We start from the raw sequence: 25805 nt of genomic DNA, 5'->3' as shown, positions 1-25805 counted from the left end.
GCCCGCCGTCCCATTGCCTATATCCCCTTCATCGGATGTCCCGGCTGCTGATACTGCAGTTCGTGACTTTGCTACCATTTGGGACTCTGTCAAAGCGTCCCTTGGGCGCGCTTCCCAGCGGATGAAGAAACACGCTGACAAGAGACGTCTGGATCCTCCGTGTTTCTCTCCTGGTGACCTGGTCTGGCTTGCTTCCCAGTACATCCGATTGAAGATACCTTCCTACAAGCTGGGTCCTCGCTACATCGGGCCGTTTAAGGTCCTCAGCAAGATCAATGAGGTATCCTACAAGCTACAGCTCCCGGCCACGATGAGGATACCCAACTCATTCCACGTCTCTCTGCTCAAGCCGGTTGTCCTTGGTCCCTTCTCCGCTGCTGCCAGTCCGGCCCCTCCTCCTATTGCCGATGATGACATCTATGCGGTAAGGGATATCGTGGCCATGAAGACCGTACGAGGTCGACAGTTCTTCCTGGTGGACTGGGAGGGGTATGGTCCTGAGGATAGGTCTTGGGAGCCCAGGGAGAACGTGGGCACTCCTCTTATCCGTGCCTTCATGTCCCGGTTGCGGGGAGGGGGGCGTGGGGGGGGGGGGTACTGTCACGCTCCCCGGGTCCTCACCCCCGTTCCCCGGCTCACCTGCCACGCTCTCCGCTCCCCAGTCACCGGATTCCGTCCGTCCCAGGGCTCCGGGCCCCCGATCCCGGCGCCCGACAGCTTCCCTGGACCTGGCCGGCTCCCCTGCGTCCTCCTCGCAGCCTCCTTCCCTGGCTTCTGGCACCCGGGCGGCGCGCATGCGCATTAGGGCGCGCGCGCGGTCACTGACCCTTTCTTAAAGGGCCAGCGTCCATTAACAGGAAATGAGGTTGCACAGGTACAGGGTATATAGGGGGTCATTGTCCAAGGGGGCGGGGCCTGATCTTCGTGTTCCCTGAGCTAGGAGTCAGGTCTCTTGGTGTTTATGTGCCTGTACTCACCTATCTGTCTTTGTAGAGCCGTACCTGCCTCGCCATCCAGTCTGCCGTGTCCTGATCCCCGCACGCTGTCCGTCTGCCATCTGACATTCCGTACCATCCCGGATCCCTGCGGTGACCCGTCATCTTGCTCCAGAGGTTCCGGACCCCGCCTGATATCACCTCGGCCTCCGAACCTGAGCTACGTCACCAAGACCACCTTCTGTGACTCCGTGGTCCCTGGGACTCCTCCGCTGCCTTCACTTGCACGGACTGTTCTACTACCCATCAGTGCTTCAGCTGCCGGACTCCCTACCACCATCTCAGAGAGTTCGGTCCAGTGGATCCACCTCCTGGGTCTGCCCGACCGCCCGGCCGTGACAGGAGGGCTATGTGGGGCACATTATTCTGTATGGAGGGCTATATGGGGCCCATTATTCTATATGGAGGGCTATGTGGGGCTCATTATTCTGTATGGAGGGCTATGTGGGGCCCATTATTCTGTATGAAGGACAATGTGGGGCCCATTATTCTGTATGGAGGACAATGTGGGGCCCATTATTCTGTATAGAGGGCTGTGTGGGGCCCATGATTCTGTATAGAGGGCTATGTGGGGCACATTATACTGTATGGAGGGCTATGTGGGGCACATTATACTGTATGGAGGGCTATGTGAGGCCCATTATTCTGTATGGAGGATAATGTGGGGCCCATTATTCTGTATAGTGGACTCTGTGGGTCACATTATTCTATGTGGAGGGCTATGTGGGGCACATTATACTGTATGGAGGACTATGTTGGGTCCATTATTCTGTATGGAGAGCTATATGGGGCCCATTATTCTATATGGAGGGCTATGTGGGGTTCATTATTCTGTATAGAGGGCTATGTGGGGCCCATTATTCTGTATGGAGGGCTATGTGGGGCACATTATACTGTATGGAGAGCTATGTGGGGCCCATTATTCTGTATGGAGGGCTATGTGGGGCACATTATTCTGTATGGAGGGCTATATGGGGCCCATTATTCTATATGGAAGGCTATGTGGGGCTCATTATTCTGTATGGAGGGCTATGTGGGGCCCATTATTCTGTATGAAGGACAATGTGGGGCCCATTATTCTGTATGGAGGACAATGTGGGGCCCATTATTCTGTATGGAGGGCTATGTGGGGCCCATTATTCTGTATGGAGGGCTATGTGGGGCCCATTATTCTGTATGGAGGGCTATGTGGGGCCCATTATTCTGTATGGAGGGCTATGTGGGGCCCATTATTCTGTATGGAGGACAATGTGAGGCCCATTATTCTGTATGGAGGGCTATGTGGGGCCCATTATTCTGTATGGAGGGCTATGTGGGGCCCATTATTCTGTATGGAGGACAATGTGAGGCCCATTATTCTGTATGGAGGACAATGTGAGGCCCATTATTCTGTATGGAGGGCTATGTGGGGCCCATTATTCTGTATGGAGGGCTATGTGGGGCCCATTATTCTGTATGGAGGGCTATATTGTGCCCATTATTCTGTATGGAGGGCTATGCGGGGCCCATTATTCTATATGGAGGGCTATGTGGGGCCCATTATTCTGAATGGAGGGATTTATTGTGGCCATTATTCTGTATGGAGGGCTATGTGGGGCCCATTATTCTGTATGGAGGGCTATGTGGGGCCCATTATTCTGTATGGAGGACAATGTGGGGCCCATTATTCTGTATGGAGGGCTATGTGGGGCCCATTATTCTGTATGGGGGGCTATGTGGGCCCATTATTCTGTATGTAGGGCTATGTGGGGCCCATTATTCTGTATGGAGGGCTATGTGGGGCCCATTATTCTGTATGGAGGACAATGTGGGGCCCATTATTCTGTATGGAGGGCTATGTGGGGCCCCTTATTCTGTATGGAGGGCTTTATTGTGCCCATTATTCTGTATGGAGGGCTATGTGGGGCCCATTATTTTGCATGGAGGGCTATGTGGGGCCCATTATTCTATATGGAGGGCTATGTGGGGCCCATTATTCTGTATGGAGGGCGATGTGGGGCCCATTATTCTGTATGGAGGGCTATATGGGAACCATTATTCTGTATGGAGGACTATGTTGGGAATGCGACTAGGTTGGCCCACGACTTTGTCCAAGTTTTTATTTTTGGCCCTCTGTGTATTTGAGTTTGACAATCCTACTCTATTCTAATGGATAGAGGATAAAAATATAATTGCTAGTAAAAGTAACTCCCATCAATCCCGAGAATGGGGGTCATAAAGTGTAGAGTTAGAAGTACTGCGCATCCTCTACTGCTCCATTCACTTCTATGGGACAGAATGGTGGTCTCTATCGGCACCATAGTGTGAGGGCCGGGGAGGACTGGTAGGCCCAGGAGGTGGATCCACTGGACCGAGCACCCCACCTGGAGGGTAGGGTACACGGTAGCTGGAGCACTAACGTGGCAGGAACGGGTGCAGGTATCAGGAAGCAAAGACAGGACCAGGTCACTAAGGTCACAGCGTACTTTAAGGCAGTAATAGGAAACAGGAACAAAGACCTGAGCACTTAGCTCACAAGACAAGGCATAGAAACACAAGCGATGATCAGGCGCCGCCCACATGGAGAGGCCAGTCTTATATACTCAGCACAGCCTCAGGTCATTTCCTGTTGCAGCAGTGCTGGGGCTTTAAGACCAGGTGAGTGGGCGCGGCCCGGTCCTATACAGAACATTAGTCAGAATCAGACTCCTGAGACCAGGAACAGGACTCTGGGGAGCATGAGCGGGAATGGCAGCCATGACCGGTGGACACGTGGACTGGATCAGTGGGTAAGGAGTGGTGCTGGGACACGGGAAGCGTGACAGTACCCCCCCTTGAAGCCCCCCTCTCCTCGGCCGAGACATGAAGGCGCACCAAAGAGAGGCAGCAACGTACTTCCGGGACAACCAGGACCGGGCCTCAGGACTGCAATCCACCCAATCGACCAGGAAGGACTGCTTACCCCGGACCGTTTTCATGGCCACTATGTCCCGTATCGGGGAACCCATGTCAGCGGCAAGGGAGGCAACGGAAAGGGAAGGACAGTCAGAAGCAGGACTGGAATCCTGGACGACCGGATCGGGCGTCTCGGACCGGGTATCAGACAATGTCTCATCCAGGGCAGCCGGTGGAGTCAAAGTCATATCTTCAGAAGATGGTGGAATCAAGGTCTCGGATGCCTCGGGCGGTGGAATGTCACTGGATAGCGTAGTCTCTTCTGCAGGATCCTGCAGCTTGACTGAGTCAAGTGCCAGGGGCTGAGGAACAGGCTGCAAGCAGGTTTCGTGGCACAAGGGACTCCAGCAGGTAATCGCACCAGAGCGCCAACTAATAACAGGGTCATGGAGTTTCAGCCAGGGCAGGCCCAACAAGAGCTCAGGAGCCATCCTCGGGATCACATAGAAGGCGATGGTCTCTGTATGCGAAGTGCCAACCTGGAGGTTCACGGGCTCGGTGGTATACCGGACAGGTTCGTAGAGCGGTTTGCCGTCTACGGAGGCGAACCAGAGGGGCTTCTTCAGCGGAGTGACAGGGACCTGGTATTTGTTTACCGTGGCCTGGTGAATAAAGTTGCCTGCTGCCCCGGAATCGATGTGGGCCTCAGCTGAAAACCGGGTCCGCTCTGTCGTCACCCGGACAGTCTGTTTAACTGGAACCAAAGGGATTTCGGTGGCAAGGGTGGCGGTTCCCACCATCCCTTGGACCTGGGGTCTACCTGGTTTCTCTGGGCAAGAACGGAGCATATGTGAACCATCTCCGCAATAGAAGCACAGGCCCCGGGCGAGCCGTTCTGCACGGCGTTGCTTGGCTTGGGTCAGACGGTCCACTTGCCTGGGTTCTGGTGATAAGTCGTGGAAAGGCAGGGACGAGGGAGCAGTAGATCTCTGAGGGGGCAAGATGTGGCGAGGTGGTCGCTTCTCCCGGACTACCTCCTGGCCAAGCTCCTGAAAACGGAGGTCAATCCGAGTGGCCAGGGAAATCAAAGCGTCCAAGGTGCGGGGAACGTCACGGCCGGCGAGTTCGTCTTTGATGCGTCCAGAGAGACCCTCCCAAAAGGCCGCCGTTAAGGCCTCATTGTTCCAGCCCAGCCCCGAAGCGAGCGTGCGGAACTGTATGGCATACTGGCTGACTGTTTGGGTCCCTTGGCGTAGCCGGAGGAGCGTAGAGGTCACTGCGGTAGTTCGTCCGGGTTCGTCGAAGGTGCCCCTGAAGGCTTGCAGGAACTCCTGGATGTCGGTGATCATCGGGTCCTCATTTTCCCACAGGGGGTTAATCCAGGCCAGGGCTTCGCCTTCCAGGTGTGACATCAGGAACGCCACCTTGGCCTGGTCTGAGGCAAACAAGTGCGCGAGCAACTGGAAGTGCAGGGAGCACTGGTTCAGGAAGCCTCGGCAGGACTTGGGATCCCCTGCATAGCGCAGGCAGAGCAGCAAGGCGAAGTTGCGAGGCTGTGGAGGAACCTGGTTCAGACCTGGAGACTGGTTGCTGCATGGACGAGGCGGCGGTCTGCAGCGTATATAACCGGTGGTCCACGGACGCCAAGAATTTCAGCATCCGGTTCAGGGTTTCACGCTGTTGTGCCAGCTCCTGGCGCAGCTCAGCCAGCTCTGATTTTTGCGCTCCAGCGGAATCCATGGCCTGTGCTCCAGCGGGATCCATGGCCTGATCATACTGTGAGGGCCGGGGAGGACTGGTAGGCCCAGGAGGTGGATCCACTGGACCGAGCACCCCACCTGGAGGGCAGGGTACACGGTAGCTGGAGCACTAACGTGGCAGGAACGGGTGCAGGTATCAGGAAGCAAAGACAGGACCAGGTCACTAAGGTCACAGCGTACTTTAAGGCAGTAATAGGAAACAGGAACAAAGACCTGAGCACTTAGCTCACAAGACAAGGCATAGAAACACAAACGATGATCAGGCGCCGCCCACATGGAGAGGCCAGTCTTATATACTCAGCACAGCCTCAGGTCATTTCCTGTTGCAGCAGTGCTGGGCCTATAAGACCAGGTGAGTGGGCGCGGCCCGGTCCTATACAGAACATTAGTCAGAATCAGACTCCTGAGACCAGGAACAGGACTCTGGGGAGCAAGAGCGGGAGCGGCAGCCATGACCAGTGGACACGTGGACTGGATCAGTGGGTAAGGAGTGGTGCTGGGACACGGGGAGCGTGACACATAGAAGTGAATTGAATGATAGTTCAGCATATGCATTACTGCTTTTTTTCCCATTTGTTACTCTTAGACACCTGGTTTATGCATTGGGGCTTCCCCTTACCATTGAGACCCCCAGTGAATATACATTTATCATCTATGTTGTGAAGTGATGAATGTAATTTGTGGGAAAACCCTTTTAACTTTTGCTTTAACTACCGTGTTTCCCCGAAAGTAGGACCCCCCCGAAAGTAAGGCAGGGTGGGGGTTTCGGGGGGGTCCGCCAATGTAGGGCACCCCCCGATTGTAAGGCAGGGTAGCGGGGGGGCCGGGGAATGTAAGGCCGCATATGGGTGGGGGTCCCTGGGGAAAGTACAGGAACTTACCGCTGCCGCTGTTCCCTCGCTCCATCCAGGCCTTCTCCAGTCTCGTGCCACCCGTGGTCCGCCTCCGGTGAATGGCCCCCGCAAGGCTGCCTGCTGGCCATCAGCTCGAGCTGTGATTGGCCAGTCAGCCGGCTCGCAGCTGATTGGCCCTCAGCTCGAGCTGTGATTGGCCGGTCAGCCGGCTCGCAGCTGATTGGCCCTCAGCTCGAGCTGCGATTGGCCGGTCAGCCGGCTCGCAGCTGATTGGCCCTCAGCTCGAGCTGCGATTGGCCAGTCAGCCGGCTACCAGCTGATTGGCCGAAATCAGCCGCGACGTCACCGCCTGCAGGCTCGCTCCGATTTCGGTAAGTTCCGAAACTCTGTGTGTGTGTGTGTGTGTGTGTGTGTGTGTGTGTGTACGTACGGTATGTGTATGGGTGCCGTATAGGGCTGTGTGTGTGTGTGTACGTATGGTATGTGTATGGGTGCCGTATGGGGCTGTGTGTGTGTGTGTGTGTACGTGTACGTACGGTATGTGTATGGGTGCCGTATGGGGCTGTATGTGTCAGTGTACGGTACCGGTACGATATGTGTGTGGGTGCCGTGTGGGGCTGTACCGGTACCGTATGTGTCAGTGTGGGTGGTGGCAGAGTGGGGGGCAGAACCACTGTATGGGGAGGCTGCAGGGGGGAGGATGGGGTGGATGCCGGATCTCAAACAATGGGGAGGCTGCAGGGGGGAGGAAGGGGTGGATGCCAGATCTCAAACAATGGGGAGGCTGCAGGGGGGAGGAAGGGGTGGATGCCGGATCTCAAACAATGGGGAGGCTGCAGGGGGGAGGAAGGGGTGGATGCCAGATCTCAAACAATGGGGAGGCTGCAGGGGGGAGGAAGGGGTGGATGCCAGATCTCAAACAATGGGGAGGCTGCAGGGGGGAGGAAGGGGTGGATGCCGGATCTCAAACAATGGGGAGGCTGCAGGGGGGAGGATTGTCATTTTTTTTCCAATGTAAGGCCTCCCCCGAAAGTAAGGCAGGGTGGGACTTTTGGGGGTAAAATTAATGTAAGACAGGGCCTTACTTTCGGGGAAACACGGTAACTACATTTTTATAGAAGAGTTATACAAATAGTGAAAATAACACAAGTTTTGGTGGCTGCTTCAGCAAAGTTTATACCTGCAGATATATTTACGGTATAATACGGCATCAACTCACCTGGTTGACAAAATTAATAATGCTGAATATCCTCTGCCTCACTTCATTTCTTCTGCGGTTAAATCTATTGTACTGAAAGTAAGGAGACGATTAATAATGTGCAACACATAAAGCTACCAACAATATACCTAGATTATAACAGGCTGTGTATGTTATATACTGTATATATTAGATATGTTCCTACCATAGAATTATCCGCCACCATATACAGTTGAATATACTTCCTTGCCTTTAGAAATTCTTCTTTCTATGATAAAGCAGATGGAGTTATGACTTATACAGAGCCATTGTTATGCCCTTACCCCCCACATAATGTCCTGCCCCCTCCTCCCGGCGGGGACCCCAGTACACTCACTCTGCCGCTGGCTCCCAGGGCCTGTGGACACCACGCAGGTCTTCCTGGGAGTGCACTTAGGGGGGCACGCACACCTATTCTTCAAGGGCCAGCGCTCCTTAACCCGCAAATGCTTCTCAGCCTATGGCTGTGAAGCACTGGGTATTTAAGATATACTCCCCCTATGGGAGGTGCCTGGGCAACATGGTTTAACCTTAGAGATGGGGTGCTAGTTGTCAGGTCCCTTCTCATTTGGTCTAGTACTATTCTGTGTGCTAACATTTGTAAGTACCTGCTGCACCCACTGTACCACCAGTGCCTGCTGTACTCGGTGAACACGCTACACCCACCAGTACCTGTCGATACTTCTGCATCTGCTGTACCTGTCTACACTACCTGTCAGGTCTGCATCAGATCATATCAGAGACTGTCTGAGTCCTATCTCGTTCCCTGGGGTCAGTCATCTCAGTGCTGGGACTCCCTTAACCCTAGAACACATACCTGGGGCCTCACAGGCCTGCTAGGTTGCTTGTTTTCTATGGTAGATTTCTATGGTTGCGCGTTCTAGGGTTAAGTAGCTCCTGGTGGCTACTGGCAGCCAAACCCATCCTCACCATCAGAGGCTCTGGTGGAAACCTGGTAGTCGCTTAGTTTTGGCCCTCCAGGTATAGCCAGTGCTACGGCCCAATGGTTCCACTTCCGCTCGCACCCACGAGCATTACAGCCATAACTAGACTTTTCTTCACCCGGGGCAAAGCCTAGGTTGGCTGCGCTGACTCTACATTATCAAACACTGAGAGGCCAATTCATAAAGACGTCTTGTGCACGATTGTCTTAATGAAGGGTTTGCTGTTACTCCAAATTAGATAAGGCGCATGTCACTTATTGAATTTGGCGCATCTTCTCTGTGTCAAGAGCCTCCTTACACGGCACCGAAATGCTACTATACTCAAGGACTGGAGTAGCATACGTGGCACAAGAAACGGTGGCAATTTTAATTTAATGGGCAGGCATTGCCACGCCTTGTTTGGTTCCAAGTCCCCCCCAGCTTTGCCCATTATATTGCTTCAAACTGGCATAAAAATGCTAAAAGTGACAACATTTTTGCTCACATTTTGCGACTTTTTCCAACATTTTATACCAGTTTTCTGGTGTAAAAGCTTTTGATGAATTGTTTTTTTGTATTGTTGATGTCCATTCCCCCTCTGATACCTGAGTCCTGAGACACACATCTTGGCAGACCGCCTTAGCTGCACCCCTTTCTTACAAGGTAATATAAAACCATAAGTGGTGAGAGAAGTGCCATTCACACTATGCCCTGGTGCCAGAGGTGGAAAGACTCATCCATCCACAGAAGAAATCACCAGTGTTACAGATGGTAGATGGTGACCCTGTGTCCAATTTTTGCAGATTTAAACCTCTACGCAATAAGTTTCCTTCAGAAGCAGCAGAGGTACTTAAGTTTTCTGGCCAAGAATTGTTTAGTAAAATTGTTGTTGTTTTTTAAAAGTTTACATATTTGGTTATTATGCAGTGTATCAGAGGAGGGAAACTTTGAACAAGTTACGCTCTTTGACAAATGTCTTTGTAAAACAGTAAAACAATAGGGGGTTGTATTAAAAGGTTTTTCAGCAAATGCGATAGATGGGCTGGCACCCTAAAAGTATCCGGTGATGTGCCCTTTTTGATCACATCAGTTTGATCACCCCTATAGCCCATAAAAGACAGATGGATGGATGGATGGATAGATTGATAGCTAGAGAGACGGATGGATTGACGGATGCATGGATGGATGGATGGATAGATGGATGAATGGATGGATAGATAGAGAGATGGATGGATAGATAGAGAGATGGATGGATAGATAGAGAGATGGATAGATGAGACAGTTCAGTAGAATTGAAATGTTGCCACACTGGATGGATAAAGAGATGGATGGATAGATAGAGGGATGGATGGATAGCTAGAGAGATAGATAGATAGACAGATGGATAGATAGATAATAGATGGATGGATGGATGGCTAGAGAGAGGGATGGATGGATGGATGGATGGATGGATAGAGAGAGGGATGGATGGATGGATGGATGGATAGAGGGATGGATAGATGAGAAAGGTTCAGTAGAATTGAAACGTTGCCACACCGGATGTATAAAGAGATGGATGGATAGATAGAGGGAGGGATGGATGGATAGATAGATAATAGATGGATGGATGGATGGATGGGTAGAGAGAGGGATGGATGGATGGATGGATAGATAGAGAGATGGATAGATTAGAAAGGTTCAGTAGAATTGAAACATTGCCACACTGGATGGACTAATAAACAAGTCCTCTTTTTTGCATTTTCTATTCGAGTGCTGCCTTCTTTTTTGGTTATTATTTATGGAATGATTAGGATGGCCAGGATGATTAGCACCACAAGGAATATTATTGTTCTGCTCCTTTTTCCTATAGATAGATAGATAGATAGATAGAGGGATAGATAGATAGATAGATAGATAGAGGGATAGATAGAGGGATAGATGGATAGATAGAGGGATAGATAGATAGAGGGATAGATAGATAGAGGGATAGATAGATAGATAGATAGAGGGATAGATAGATAGATAGATAGATAGATAGATAGATAGATAGATAGAGGAATAGATAGATAGATAGATAGAGGGATAGATAGAGGGATAGATAGATAGATAGATAGATAGAGGGATAGATAGATAGATAGAGGGATAGATAGATAGATAGATAGATAGATAGATAGATAGATAGATAGATAGAGGGATAGAGGGATAGATAGATAGATGGATAGATAGATAGATAGAGGAATAGATAGATAGATAGATAGAGGGATAGATAGAGGGATAGATAGATAGATAGAGGGATAGATAGATAGATAGATAGAGGGATAGATAGATAGATAGATAGATAGAGGGATAGAGGGATAGATAGATAGATAGATGGATAGATAGATAGATAGGAATAGATAGATAGATAGATAGATAGATAGAGGGATAGATAGAGGGATAGATAGAGGGATAGATAGATAGATAGATAGATAGAGGGATAGATAGATAGATAGATAGATAGATAGATAGATAGAGTCTCTCACCTCCTGACTGCTAGTTGAGAAGTCTATCTTGGTCATTATCGTCTCATTGACATTTTTGTCGTCCACCCCACAGGTTTTTGGGGTATCCTGATCTTGATACTCGTAAACAGCATGAGCCCCAGTCTCTGACATCTTCAGAGGTTGAATAAGAAATTTATTTTCTTGGGTTGCAATTATGCCACTAAAAGAAAATATTGAAAATATTGTAATATTTTGGAATATATTTTTAATTCTCCAAAAATCAATGACATAACCCCTGATGTTAAAGGAAATGTCTACCTCGGACAATCCATATTCTACAAGGTAAATGTAGCACATCACACAGTGCCTATTCATACCAATAGGTTGTCTGTGTAATCTAGGAGAGAACAGGTCCTTCAGAGCTCGAGACATTCTTTGTGACCATTCTTTACTTTGTCAAAAAGATTAGTTTTCTGGACAGGGGTCCCCTATGTTACACAAACCCTCCATACACATTACACTAAAGAAAGCTGATCCAGCCTGTGAGTGTGAGCGGAGACCTCCAGAATTACACTGACAGATGATGATGGAACGGATAAATGTCGGGCAGTTTAAATTCAACGCCCGACCCTTTGGGAGATAAGCCTCTGCCAGAGCCGTTTGGCAGTGACTTTCTCCTTTCTACCCTTTGAAAAACGCTCGTGTATGGAGGAGGTTGCCGATAACCATATGCTCATTTAACCACCAGCTTTACATTTCCATAACAGTTTTCCAAACTTGACAATCCTTAGTCCTTTAGTAGATTGCGGACAATACCTCAAAGTATTTGTCACAGGTGATAGACAATCATGTGATTTCTGGCAATAGAAGGTCTCAGCGTGGCTGTGCAAAATGCTCCTTAACTTTCCATTATTCTTGCTGAAAATACTCTTTGATATATGTAGCATTCCTACTAGGTTTTCATCTCTTCCCCCTTTAGGACCCAGCAGAGCTCTCCTTCCATCCAGCTACTGATTATCAGTATTTCCCTTGTGCTTAAATACCCCCGTCTTTCCTGGACTGGTGCTGGTGATATTATTCAGTTCATTCAAGCTCTGGTTGCAAGCAAGTTGCTTGTTCTCATCTGTGGTAGCATTGCTGAAACTTTGCTGAACTTCTACCTGAGTCATCTGTGGATAAGTAGTTCATAAATTTCTACCCCGTGTGTCCTCCTTGTGTCTTCTCTACTGTTTAATGGGGTTGACAAAGATCTCATCCCACCTGTTCCCTATTTAGGATCCAGCACTAGGGATACCTAGGGTCAGGTATCTGCCTCAGTGCATAGCTGCGGAACTTATCTAGAGTGGTGAGGGACCCCAGGGACCAGCAGTAGGCTTGGTCAGGGGTCACTATCTTCCTCTTTCCTAGACACAGGTTCCCCTTCTGTTCCCTTTCGCCGTTCACTTGGTACTTTTGGTACTTCCCCGTACCTAGCGTGACAGTATTACTCTAAGCAAGGATTGTGAAGTGTAGACTTGCTGCTTCTACTGCTGTAAAATGCAGAGCAATATTGCAGTGCCCTATAGATACAAGTCCTTATTATTATTATCTCACCTTAATCCATTACATGCACTCAGGCTGACCTGGGAACTGCTGTCATTCTTCACATATCCTTGATATAAACAGTGATCCTACAAGATGCAAATACATATATTTATAGAGAAAAGTCTTCACAGCCTGCCAATATCACCAAGATAATATAATGCTCTTATGTGTATGTCCTTCCCAATGTACTGTATCCAAAAGGAACCAGAATGGGAATGTGGTTACCTCTGCGCTGCTGGAAATGATGAAATAGCCAATATGTAGTAGGTAATTTAGCCAACACGTTTCGAGGTGCTCATCACTTCATCAGGAGATCCATCAAGTAACTTGATGTTCTCCTGATGAAGAAGTGAGGAGCACATTGAAACGCGTTGAATAAACCACCTTTATACAGTTTCTTCGTATTGGCGATTTCATCATTTCCAGCAGTGCAGAGGTAGTCACATCATCATTCTGGTTCCTTTTGGATTTCTCTCAGTGGTGACTGCAGCAGCTAATTATAGGCTTTATTCAGGGTTGTGTGATATGCAACCACACAAGGTGAGCGACCATCCCTCTTAAATATCAACTTTTTTCCGATATAAGACCCTATTTGCGCTCGTTTGTCCACAGTTTTTCCACTTCCCGACTTACGGCAGATGTCAAGGATAAAAAAAGATCGGCTTAGATTTCAATATGCCCAATCCTTTGTACCCATTCAAGATGATACTCAAAACTGCAGCCCCAATCCTGCCCCTGCGCGGAGCCCCTAGAAACTGGTGAAAATTTTGCAACTATTCAAAGTGTTTTACAACAGTTTTCTGTAGGAAAAATTTGTATCGGCCCATAGCGTCTTATTAAAGAATGGCCCAAACTTGTGCATGCTTGAAGGATGATTTCCGAGACCCTCGTACTGATATGTACGACCCTACCTTAATCTTAGGACTGGTGGTAACTGGGGAACCATCTTCCAGAAAATGAGTCTCCGTGTAATTCTCAGATATTAGGTCTCTGTGAGAACAGAAAATGTATTAAAATATATTGTACAGTAACCCATAACCTACCATATATGAAAAATTATACTGGTATCTGGCAGTGGGGGTCCATCAGGCACCAGGGCTAGACAGTAACTTCTACCTTTGTGCCTCCTATAGCTAAATCTCTAGAGAAATACATATCATAATACTGGAAATGTTCTCAAGATCTTGACTGGCAAGACGTAGCGGTCGAAGAAGTCAAATAGAATATTCCATTAATGGGCTGGATTTATTAATAATGTCTTGTCTTAAATTTAGAATTAGACCAGATGATCCAAGTTTACCAATTTGGCGCATCTACAAACACTTTTAGGTTAAAGGGACCCTGTGGCGACTGAAGCCTCAGGGGCGCCACGCACCCACATCCATGAGCAGTTCTGAGTGTATATTTCTAATCCTTGCCTAACTGTCCCTGTATCTAGTAGCATAGATAAAAAGATCTTTAGAAAAAGTATTTCTAAAGTTCCTTTATGATATGCTAATGAGGCCAGCAACTAGTCACAAGGGCGTTAGTTCCCTTGGCTAGTTGGCCCCCTTAGCATATAACACACCCCTGTGGATGTGCTAACATGCTAATGAATGTGCAGGGTCAGAGGATGGTCGTGCTCACCTCTCTGCTGTCATTGCGTCTGACTCCTCAGTTCCCTTTACGTTCCCATGATGAGTTTTTGACCCTGAGTCTTTTTGCTGCTCAAAAATCATAGCATCTCACAGTTCCAACAAAGTGGATGGGATTTATGGAAAATTCCTGCCCACTGAGCTTTTTTTTCCATGTAGTATAAATTGACCTACGTTGAGGTTTTGAAATTCACTTGTCATTTTCTCTTGCAGGTACGCTGCGTTTTATATGCAAATATTCCCCTTAGAATTTTGCGTAATATCCGCAGGTAAAAAATCCCCATACGTTTTTAACCCCTTCACGACCGGCCGATTTTTCGCTTTCCGTTTTTTTTTTTCGCCATTCTTTTTCTGAGAGACGTAACTTTTTTATTTTTCAGTCAATATGGTCATGTGAGGGCTCATTTTTTGCGGAACGAGCTGTACTTTTAAATGAAACCATCAGTTTTACCATATAGTGTACTAGAAAACGGCAAAAAAATTCCAAATGCTGAAAAATTGCAAAAAAAGTGCGATAGCACTATGGTTTTTGAGATATTTTATTTACTGTGTTCACTATATGGTAAAACTGATGTGTGGGTGTGATGCCTCAGGTCAGTGCGAGTTCGTAGACACCAAAGATGTATAGGTTTACTTTTATATAAGGGGTTAAAAAAAATCGGAAGTTTGTCCGAAAAAAGTGGCGCACGTTTTACGCCATATTCCGTGACCTGTAACGTTCTTATTTTTCGGGATCTATGGCTCAATAACAGCTTATTTTTTGCGTCTCGAGTTGACGTTTTTAACGGTACAATTTTTGCGCAGATGCTACGTTTTGATCGTATTTTGCACAAAAGTTGTGGCGACAAAAAAACATCGTTTTGGCGTTTGGAATTTTTTTGCCACTACGCCGTATACTGATCAGATTAATTGATTATATTTTGATAGATCGGGCGTTTCTGAACGCGGCGATACCAAATGTGTGTATATTTTTTATTTTTTTAACCCTTTAATTTTCAATGGGGCGAATGGGGGGTGATTTGAACTTTTAGGTTTTTTTTTTATTTTTTAAAACTTTTTTTTTACTTTTTTTTTATTTTACTAGTCCCCCTAGGGGGCTATTGCGATCAGCATTCCGATCGCTCTGCAGTATCTGCTGATCACAGCTACAAGGCTGAAGATACGCTCTCTTTCTCTTTTGCTGTGCCGCTGGCACAGCGAAAGTGAAACCAAGTCAGGTGTAGTACAGGAGTCATCACATGACCTTGTGCTACCATGACAACTATCGAGAGTCACGTGATCGCGTCACGTGACTTCCGGTATCGGGCGGTAAGTAAAACATTACCGCAATCGCGCTTATAATGGCGCTGTCACGTATTGACAGCGCCATATAAGGGGTTAATCGGCATGAGAAGATAACGATTCTGCTCGTGCCTAGCAGGCACACATCTCAGTTGTGAAAATCAGCTGAGATGTGCGCCAATCGCGGCATGCTGCCGCCGGAGGACCGCGGGCAGTAACATTATGACATTTAGGGCGTAATTTTACTGCCCGCGGTCGTTAAGGGGTTAATATGTCTCCGCTGTGGATATGGACTAACAATGCATCCTATCCACACATGACTGTATCAATACAGTTTAGTAAAAGACAAATACCAGGAAGAATCAAAAACAAAGCAGCTTTAATTAAAACATAACCAACTAAAGAGACGAAAAGCTAAGCGTCAAAAACATAATAAAAACATATGAAAAAAATAAATAAAATCACAATGAAAAATATCACAAGAAATGTAATTACATAATAGGTGCAGAAAATTTGCAACATCAAAAACTTGTCATATACTCATTATAGGAAAGGAGCTTTATACCAACTCTTCACTTTACACTATTTTTTTTGCTTCAAAATTTTGGTTCAATTTGTAAAAATCTTAAAGGGGTTTTCACACTAACCACACTAACATCATTCATGTTAAAGTGGATTTTGTTAAAGTTGATATTGTGTAAGTTGATACTGTGTAATGGCCGTGTCTGACAATACAGGGATATGGTCTGATCATACCCCATCTCTTGGGCTGGGGAAAAAGTAATAAAGTGTACAAACATTATAGCACAGAATCGCAAATTATTATTTCTATGAGGTAACTAAGAATGTTTAGTTTCAAAAAGAGAAGGCTGAGAGGAGACTTAATAGCGGTCTACAAATATCTGACAGGTGGTCACAGTGCAGAGGGAACCACCCTATTCTCATTAGCACAAGTACAAGAAGCAATGGTATGATACTAAAAGGAAGGAGATTGAGATTAGACATTAGGAAAAACTGACAGTGAGGGCAGTCAGGGAGCGGAACAGGCGGCCACGGGAGATGGAGAGCTCTACATCAATGGAAATCTTCAAGCGGAAACTGGATAAGCATATAACTGGGATGATTTAGGAAAACCTGTGCTCGCAGGGGGATGAACCCGATGGCACTTGATGTCCCTTCCAACTCTACCATTCTATGATTCTATGAAGAATCAGACACAATCCCGTGCTGTACTATCTGTATATTCTATTTTACCTCCTTCTTGTCCCAGGAGCTGTGGTGAAAACAGCTGATATGTGTGCCGATCCACGCCGCCTGCCCGCGGCAGGGGGCGGGGCTTACCGGGACACGATCCATGACGGAAAGATCCGTCCATGGTCGTGAAGGGGTTAAACACATCCAATTGTGCAAATTATTATTATTCCAAGATCTATTGATTACAATCAACTTTAAAATTAAGTTTGTTTGTGGGAAAACCCCTTTAAGCCTCAATCCTTTTCACCTTATTGCGACAAGATGTAAAAGGGTCGAAAATAATTAACAAATGTGGCTCGCAACAAGTGAATTTTGACTAACCATGAATAAGCTATAGTGGATTTACAGGATTTACAACACTCACTCAGTTTTTTCCAGATGAAGAACCATTGGTTTTCCATTCACATCTAGCCTGTATTGGACCATGTCTGGATATTCACTCTGCTTGGAAAAAATGGGAACATTCAATTACTTACTAGAAAATCTGTGGTGGTGGTAAATTTATTGAGGGAAACATTAAATAGAACCTGTCACTTGATTAAAGCCACTCAATCCACAGCCAGAAGATTCAGTGGGGACCACGGCTGGACACTAGACTAGTCCAACACCAACCGCAGCCATATCTTGTAGCTATATTTTTTCTGAAACACTGGGGCATGTAATATAATAGCATACCTGCACCCAGGCTCTGATTCATGCGGCCTCTTGTTTGGGGGCATCATGAATCAGATGACAGCTTCCCTTTTAAAGTCAATAAATTTTCACCCTTCGCTTAAACATATTAGGAATCTTGTTTGGGTTAAAAAAAAAAACCAAACAAACGCAAAATGAATATAAAATATCATTAAAGGGAATCTGTCAGCAGGTTTTTGTTATGTGAGCTAAAGCCAGCATGCTGCAAGGGTTAATACAAAAGGTTCACGGATGCCTGTTTTGTCACAGTCCAATCTTATGTTTATTTAAGCAGCAGGACCCTGATCATTACAGGACTAGAAATTCAATTGCTTGGCAGTCTGACACCCCCTCCTCTGCTTGACGCCTCACTGTCAATGTACAATCTATAATGAGAGCCTGGTGTGGGAGGAACAGCTCTGTCAGCTCTGTTACATGACTAAATCTAAAAATTCTGATTGTGTCAGAACTCCTGCACCCAATAATCTAAGTGATACATCGTTGGATTCAGAATCTCTCTGCCTACATTATACGGCTTTCTGATGAAGTAGCAAAAACCTGCTGACAGATTCCCCTTAACAAGACTATGATGTTTTTCTTGTATTGATCTTTTTTGGTCAGGGATGGATTTTTATTCATGCTCTAGGGTTGCTTTATCTGGCTTTTTGCTTTTTCTTCTCTTTCTTTTTCCACCATTGTAAATGTGTCCTGCACTTTTGACTCTTTTTTTGGTTATTTTTTTTTTTAAGGCCTTCAGCACAATCACGAGCCATGGCAACTTGATGGATGAACGCTCTGTAGGAAGATCAATCTTGTGCAGCCTAGTAAGGTTCACCAGGGTCTTTACTACCATTTTTGTGATTGTATCGAGCCATCGGGTTGCTGATCTTCTTCACCTTCTTCCTTTTATTCAGGGCCCGTGTCCGCATCCGGCAAACCCGGTCAAATGCCGGGGCCCTGGGCTGCCGGGGAGCCCACTCGCATTGGCAGGGGGACCCAGTGCCAGCGCTGTCACCGACTCCCCCCCCCCCCCCCCCCCGAGGTTCGCACTTTCAATTGTATCGGCATCGCAGGTGCCGATACAATTGAAAGCAATGATGAGAGACGGAGCGGCATTCTCCCCGCAGTGTCTGACTGTCGGTGCTCTGACAACTCTGCAGCGGAGCACGATGACGTCACTGCTGCACACCTGCAGCGCAGTCAGAGCGAGCGACAACAGTGGACGCGCCGAGGAGACCGAAGCAGCGGGGGAACGAGGAAAAATGGGTATGTATGTAATCGTGGTGGCCAGATGACCAAGGGGGGGCATTAAATGATACGGGGCTGTATACTACATGAGGATGCCTAATGCTATCTGGGTCTGCATTGTACTATATACAGGCTGTATACTACATGAGGGTGCCTAATGCTATCTGGGTCTGCATTGTACTATATACAGGCTGTATATTACATGAAGGTGCCTAATGCTATCTGGGTCTGCATTGTACTATATACAGGCTGTATACTACATGAAGGTGCCTAATGCTATCTGGGTCTGCATTGTACTACACTGGGTGCAGACTTATTAGGCAAGTTGTATATTAGCAGATTTTTTTTATTATTGATCAATAACTTTGTTCTCAATCAACCCAAAACACTCATAAATATCAAAGCTTAATATTTTTGGAAGTTGGAGTGGGTTTTTGTTAGATTTGGTTATCTTAGGAGGATATCTGTTTGTGCAGGTAATTATTACAGTGCAGAATTATTAGGCAACCTAATAAAAAACAAATATATTCCCATCTCACTTGTTTATTTTCACCAGGTAAACCAATATAACTGTACAAAATTTAGAAATAAACATTTCTGACATGCAAAAACAAAACCCCCAAAAATTAGTGACCAATGTAGCCATCTTTCTTTATGATGACACTCAACAGCCTGCCATCCATAGATTCTGTCAGTTCCTTGATCTGTTTGTCGCAGGTGGAGGGGACACGCTCGCCACGCTCGGGTCTGGGGCTTCTGCTGCTGCTCGGTGGCTCGAGCGGTGGACCGGACCCGGGGACTCGAGCAGCGCTCCTCACCCGTGAGTGAAAAGGGGGTGGTATGTTTAGGGAGATTGTTCGTGACGCCACCCACGGGATGTGGTGATGATGGCACCACCGCTGCTGGTAACGGGGATTCCGGGAGAGATGGTAGGGAGCAGCTAGGATGTTGTCCTCTCCGTGGGTAGGGGGTTGGTGATCCCGGGGCCCGGTGGTGTAACGGGGAGGCCGGATGGCTGGGGTGCAGGGACTGCGCGGCTCGATGCTGGACGGCACTGGTGTACTCACTCAGACAATCACTGACAGAGTCGTTGGTAAACCAAGAACGGCCGGATGGACGGGTCCCGCAGCCGGCTGCAGTGTTGTTGTTGTGCTCTCCCCGGACGGCTGATGGTGGCTGTCTTTCCCTGCACCTGTGAAGATGTTCTTGACTCCTGTGGTTGCCCACCGGTAGTCCGCTACCTGGCGTATAGGTGCCGTAGGAGCCCCATTTTGCCCGCAGGCACTGGCCCTTGGATCTCTAGCCTGTGGCGGTGGCTGTATATCCTCTCTGGGTGGACTGTTGCCTTCCATCAGGACTTGGTTGTTAGGAAACCCCTGGGGTTCCTGTCACATTCGGATTTGACTATTGATGGCGGCTCAAAGTCTGGTTGGGGTCCGATGGCCCTGCCTGTGTGCTTAGCTTCACTCCGTTTCCCGGTCCAGTACCGGCAGACCGACGCCCGACCCCAGTCCTTACGGCTCTGCGGAGTTCCACCAACTCCTGCAGACGGCCACCACCGTCTGCCAACCTTGCTGTCAGTGCCTGGGCTCCGACCCAGACACCTGAAGTGTTTACTCCTCTCACTTCCACCTCCAAGGCTAAACTGTCACTTTTCCCACCTCCAGGCCTGTGAACTCCTCGGTGAGTGGGGCCAACCGCCTGGCTCCGCCCCACCTGGTGTGGACATCAGACCCTGGAGGGAGGCAACAAGGATTTTTGATTGACTGTTGTTGCTGCCTAGGGTGGGGGGTGTGTGCATGTTGTTATGTATGTGACTACCTGGCTAGTCCAGGGCGTCACATGTACAATCAACATTGCATGCAGCAGCCACCACAGCCTCCCAGACAATGTTCCGAGAGGTGTACTGTTTTCCCTCCCAGGTTCAGATCAGGTGAACAAGGGGGCCATGTCATTATTTTTTCATTTTTTATACCTTTACTGGCCAGCCACGCTGTGGAGTAGTTGGATGCATGTGATGGAGCATTGTCCTGCATGAAATTCATGTTTTTCTTGAACGATACCGACTTCTTCCCTGTACCACTGCTTGAAGAAGTTGTCTTCCAGAAACTGGCAGTAGGTCTGGGAGTTGAGCTTCACTCCATCCTCAACTTGAAAAGGTCCCACAAGTTCATCTTTGATGATACCAGCCCATACCAGTACCCCACCTCCACCTTGCCGGCGTCTGGGTCGGAGTGGAGCTCTCTGCCCTTTACTGATCCAGCCTCTGCCCCATCCATCTGGCATATCAAGAGTCACTCGCATTTCATCAGTCCATAAAACCTTTGAAAAATCAGTCTTAAGATATTTCTTGGCCCAGTCTTGACGTTTTATTTTATGTTTCTTGTTCAAAGATGGTAGTTTTTCAGCCTTCCTTACCTTGGCCATGTCCCTGAGTATGGCACACCTTGTGCTTTTTGAAACTCCACTAACGTTGCAGCTCTGAATGATGGCCAAACTGGTCTCAATTGGCATCTTGGCAGCTTCACGCTTGATTTTCCTCAATTCATAGGCAGTTATTTTGCACCTTTTTTGCTCAACACGCTTCTTGCGACCCTGTTGGCTATTTGCCATGAAACGCTTGATTGTTCGGTGATCACGCTTCAAAAGTTTGGCAATTTCAAGACTGCTGCATCCCTCTGCAAGACATCTCACAATTTTGGACTTTTCAGAGCCCGTCAAATCTCTCTTCAGACCCATTTTGCCAAAAGAAAGGAAGTTGCCTAATAATTAAGCACACATTATATAGGGTGTTGATGTCATTACACCGCACCCCTCCTCATTACAGAGATGCACATCACCTGATTTACTTAATTGGTAGTTGGCTCTCAAGCCTATACAGCTTGGAGTAGGACAACATGTAGAAAAAGTATCGTGATCAAAATACTCATTTGCCTAATAAGTCTGCACACAGTGTATATACAGGCTGTATACTACATGAAGGTGCCTAATGCTATCTGGGTCTGCATTGTACTATAAACAGGCTGTATACTACATGAAGATGATTAATGCCATCTGGGTCTGCACTGTGCTATATGGTGGCTGTATACTATATGAGGGTGCCTAATGCTATCTGGTTATGGACTGCTATATGGCAGCTGTATACTAACATGAGGATGCCTAATGCTATATGGGTCTGCATTGTGCTATATGGGGGCTGCTTAATGTTATAAGGGGGTTGCATACTGCCATATGTGGGTTGCATAGTGCTATATGGGGGCTGCATAGTGCAATTGGGGGCTGCATAATACTACATGGGGGCTACATAATACTATATGGAGGACTTTGGGGGCTTCATAACACTATATGGAGGAATATGTGGGCTGCATACTACTATACCCCCAGAGTTGTGAGTCACCTCCACCCCAGTGCTGTATACCCTCTCAGAGCTGTATGTCCCCACGCCCAAGTGCTGTATACCCCCCGAGCTGTATACCCCCAGAGTTGCATGTCACCCCCCCACCTCAGAGCTGTTTGTCCCCCCACCCCAGAGCCACTGTCCCCTTTTAGAGCTGTATGCCCTCCATTGCTGTATACCCCTTTCCTCAGTAATTTGTATGCCACCCATGACCAGCTGAGGGAGTATTCTCCGGTCGTGATGTCTGTGTTACCAAACCCCTTATACTATAAATAAACACACGGACTGCATGCGACTTGGTTCAAAATGGCCACAGCAGCCTTTTATTGCCTATTGTTCACAAACTAAGCACCTTAGGGACGCCGTCCAACGGGCGACCCAAAACAACACACAGATAACAATAGACAATGCCAATTACATGACCCTCCCGGGGGCAGGCCCAGTCCATAACTACTACTCCCCTTGCCCCTGGCCGCAACACACCGACCCAGAGACGAGGTGCCAATCACCCACGGATTGACACCCCCACACTTTGGCAGAACCCCGTGCCTGCCACATCCCGGAACCGAGAGCCACCATACCGAGACAATGACTCCCGGTCCAGTTACCAGTCACTTTCAACCTCTGGACCAGACCTACCTCCCCCGCCGCTGTGACAAATAGCATCCCAACATCCCAAACCACGTCCCCCAGATGACAACACAAAAAAGGGAGGGTGGGCGGGGATCTCTTGGCGTCCGGAAGAAGAAGAGGAGGTAAACCCCTCCTCTCCCAGACTAACCCTTTCCCTACTCCTCCTCTTCCTCCCAAGCTACAACCACCCCTTAATGCCATATTAGGCCTGCCAAGCAAACTGTCCCTATTAACCCCATCACTCCCTAACTCCCCCTTGGTCATGTCGCCCCTCCTCCCCAAGGGGGGATCCATGGCTGTCTTGACCAGCTGAGGGAGTATTCTCCGGTCGTGATGTCTGTGTTACCAAACCCCTTATACTATAAATAAACACACGGACTGCATGTGACTTGGTTCAAAATGGCCACAGCAGCCTTTTATTGCCTATTGTTCACAAACTAAGCACCTTAGGGACGCCGTCCAACGGGCGACCCAAAACAACACACAGATAACAATAGACAATGCCAATTACATGACCCTCCCGGGGGCAGGCCCAGTCCATAACTACTACTCCCCTTGCCCCTGGCCGCAACACACCGACCCAGAGACGAGGTGCCAATCACCCACGGATTGACACCCCCACACTTTGGCAGAACCCCGTGCCTGCCACATCCCGGAACCGAGAGCCACCATACCGAGACAATGACTCCCGGTCCAGTTACCAGTCACTTCCAACCTCTGGACCAGACCTACCCCCCCGCCACAGGACAGACCACGTGACACCTTACGTGGCCTGGACCCGCCACACACCAAAAGCTCGCTCAACACCATCCTGCAGGCCCAATGCCCATAAATCCACTCCAATGTCGTTGAGGTGCACTCCGTCACCCCTCCGAAACCGCCAATCTGCCGGCTCCAACTCCCTGTGCCACACCACAATCCCACCGTTCCTGATCACAAACCTGGCAACCACCCGATTCACCTGGGCCCTGGCCTTATTGACCTTTTCCACCGACCGAGCCCCCCTCCATGACAACCTGGTCACTATGTCTGACCACACGACAATCAAACCCGGGTACTGCTTCCACAACCGCAGTAAGTCAATCTTTATATCCCGGATCAGATCCCGTGACGCCCGAACTCCCAGATCATTACCTCCCACGTGTAATACCAGCACATCCGGAGGCCGGTCAACCTTACAATAACGACCAAATTCTGGGACCACCCTGCCCCACTCCATGCCCCGAACACCGATCCACCGAACAGTCGCCTGCCCACGATCCAGCCCTAGCTGCCGACCATTCGGGCGAACCGCCGCCCGCCGAGCACCCCAGAACACGAAGGAATGCCCCAGAATCCAGATTAGGCACATCCCTACAACAAAGAAAGACAACGAAAACAGAAATTAAAAACCAATAACATCACCACCATCAACGCCTCTCAGAAAAAACCCATTCTACCTCCGTCCTCTAACACTTGTACATTACCCCCTCTTTTTTTTTTTTTTTACATATATAAACCACTTCCAAACCGCCAAACCACCTGTACCTAGACCAAAGTTACCATAATGCTACAACAGCTGCGGCCTCACGTACCGCCGAAAACAAGAAGATTCCCATCTACCAATACGCTTTACCACCTCATCTCCAAGCCCCCAATGAGCGGCCTCCGTAGCTGCCCCTATCCGAAAGGAATGCGACCCAAAATCCTCCGGGCGCTCCCCCACATTCTGCAAACTTCGCCGCAGAACCGCTACAAACTGGAACCTTGATAAAAAGGACCCATCCACGTGCCGCAAAAATGGGCCCGGTAAACCCCCCCTCACGGCCATGAATTGCTCCACCAAACGTACTGGGCACAACTCCTCCCCCGGGACCGCGTATAACACCACCAACCTACCCCGACCCAGCTGATCCGTTTTCGACCGACTAATCCGGCACTCCACCTGATCACCGCCCACTCGCACATCCTCAAGCAGCAACCCGCCGCCTGTCACCCTGGACGGGCTTACCAACTCACCGATCCGGAAAGCCCCATAAAAAGCAAGACCGAAAGCTGTTGTAAACAAAACAGTCTCGTAAACCGACTCACAAATGCCGCTCAGGCCCCCCACCAACCGCCTCAACAAACCAAACGATACGGGACGCCTCTTGTCCCTCTCCCGCACACCGCGGCGGAACCCCCGCAAGGCCCGTCGAACCCGAAAATCCTGCGAAACATCTTGTTCCCCTCTCATTTTTAACCAAAACGCCACCGCCGCCACCCGATGCGCCACGGCCGACGCCGATCGCCCGGCCGAGAAATCCACACTCACCAACGCCAGTAATGCCACCAAGTAATCCACGCTTACCCCATCAAACATCCGACCCAGCAACTCCTCCCATTCAGCCCACACCTTAGCATATCGGCACCAAGTCACCTCAGTCACCGAATTCCGAATCAATTCTGAGATCACCGCCTCACCAGATTCCATAAATCCACGGGACACTCCACTCCGACTTCGTCCGCCCAAGGCAGTAGCGCCCGAAACCTGCTGAACTGAAAACGAGACAAAGCGTCAGCCACCCCATTGTCAACTCCCGGAACGTGCTTTGCCACCACCTGTACATTCAGCTGCAGACATCTCAACACTAAATGCCGCAAAAACACCACCACTGGCTCCGACTTAGCCGACAAGTTGTTAATAGCAAACACCACCGCCTGGTTATCACAATGGAAGCAAACCTTCCTCCCGGCAAAACGCGACCCCCACAGCTCCACTGCTACCACGATAGGAAATAGCTCCAACAGAGCCAAATTCCTGACCAAACCGCTCTCCCGCCTTGCCTGTGGCCACCGACCCACACACCAGTGACCTCGAAACACGGCCCCAAACCCTTCCGACCCAGCCGCATCGGTGAACAGCTGTAACGCCCCGTTAGACGCCACCTTCTCCATCACCAGGGCCCGGCCATTGAAACACTGCAAAAATTGATCCCATACCAAAAGATCGTCCTTGATCGCCTTCGTGATTCGCAC

At 48.6% G+C, this 25805-nt stretch overlaps 1 protein-coding gene across 3 annotated transcripts in view; it reads right to left on the bottom strand.

Annotated features, from left to right (window-relative positions):
- The window catches only part of LOC142304154 (zinc metalloproteinase-disintegrin-like MTP4), a 115012-nt gene that overhangs the window by 50666 nt on the left and 38541 nt on the right, over nt 1–25805 (bottom strand). Inside the window, exons 3-8 of one of the 3 annotated variants that reach the window (XM_075346245.1) lie at nt 17223–17302; nt 13601–13679; nt 12699–12775; nt 11145–11325; nt 7887–7949; nt 7703–7774 (exon numbers count right to left, since the gene is read on the bottom strand). In XM_075346245.1, the coding sequence (XP_075202360.1) occupies nt 7703–7774; nt 7887–7949; nt 11145–11325; nt 12699–12775; nt 13601–13679; nt 17223–17302 (552 nt within the window). The remainder of the gene's footprint in view (nt 1–7702; nt 7775–7886; nt 7950–11144; nt 11326–12698; nt 12776–13600; nt 13680–17222; nt 17303–25805) is intronic. The other 2 variants (XM_075346246.1, XM_075346247.1) reach the window with 2 other exon arrangements.

This window comes from Anomaloglossus baeobatrachus, chromosome 4, assembly GCF_048569485.1.
Source record: "Anomaloglossus baeobatrachus isolate aAnoBae1 chromosome 4, aAnoBae1.hap1, whole genome shotgun sequence".
Classification (NCBI taxonomy): Eukaryota; Metazoa; Chordata; class Amphibia; order Anura; family Aromobatidae; genus Anomaloglossus; species Anomaloglossus baeobatrachus.
Note: the sequence above shows the minus strand (reverse complement) of the source record. Positions and strands in the feature narration are given on the sequence as shown.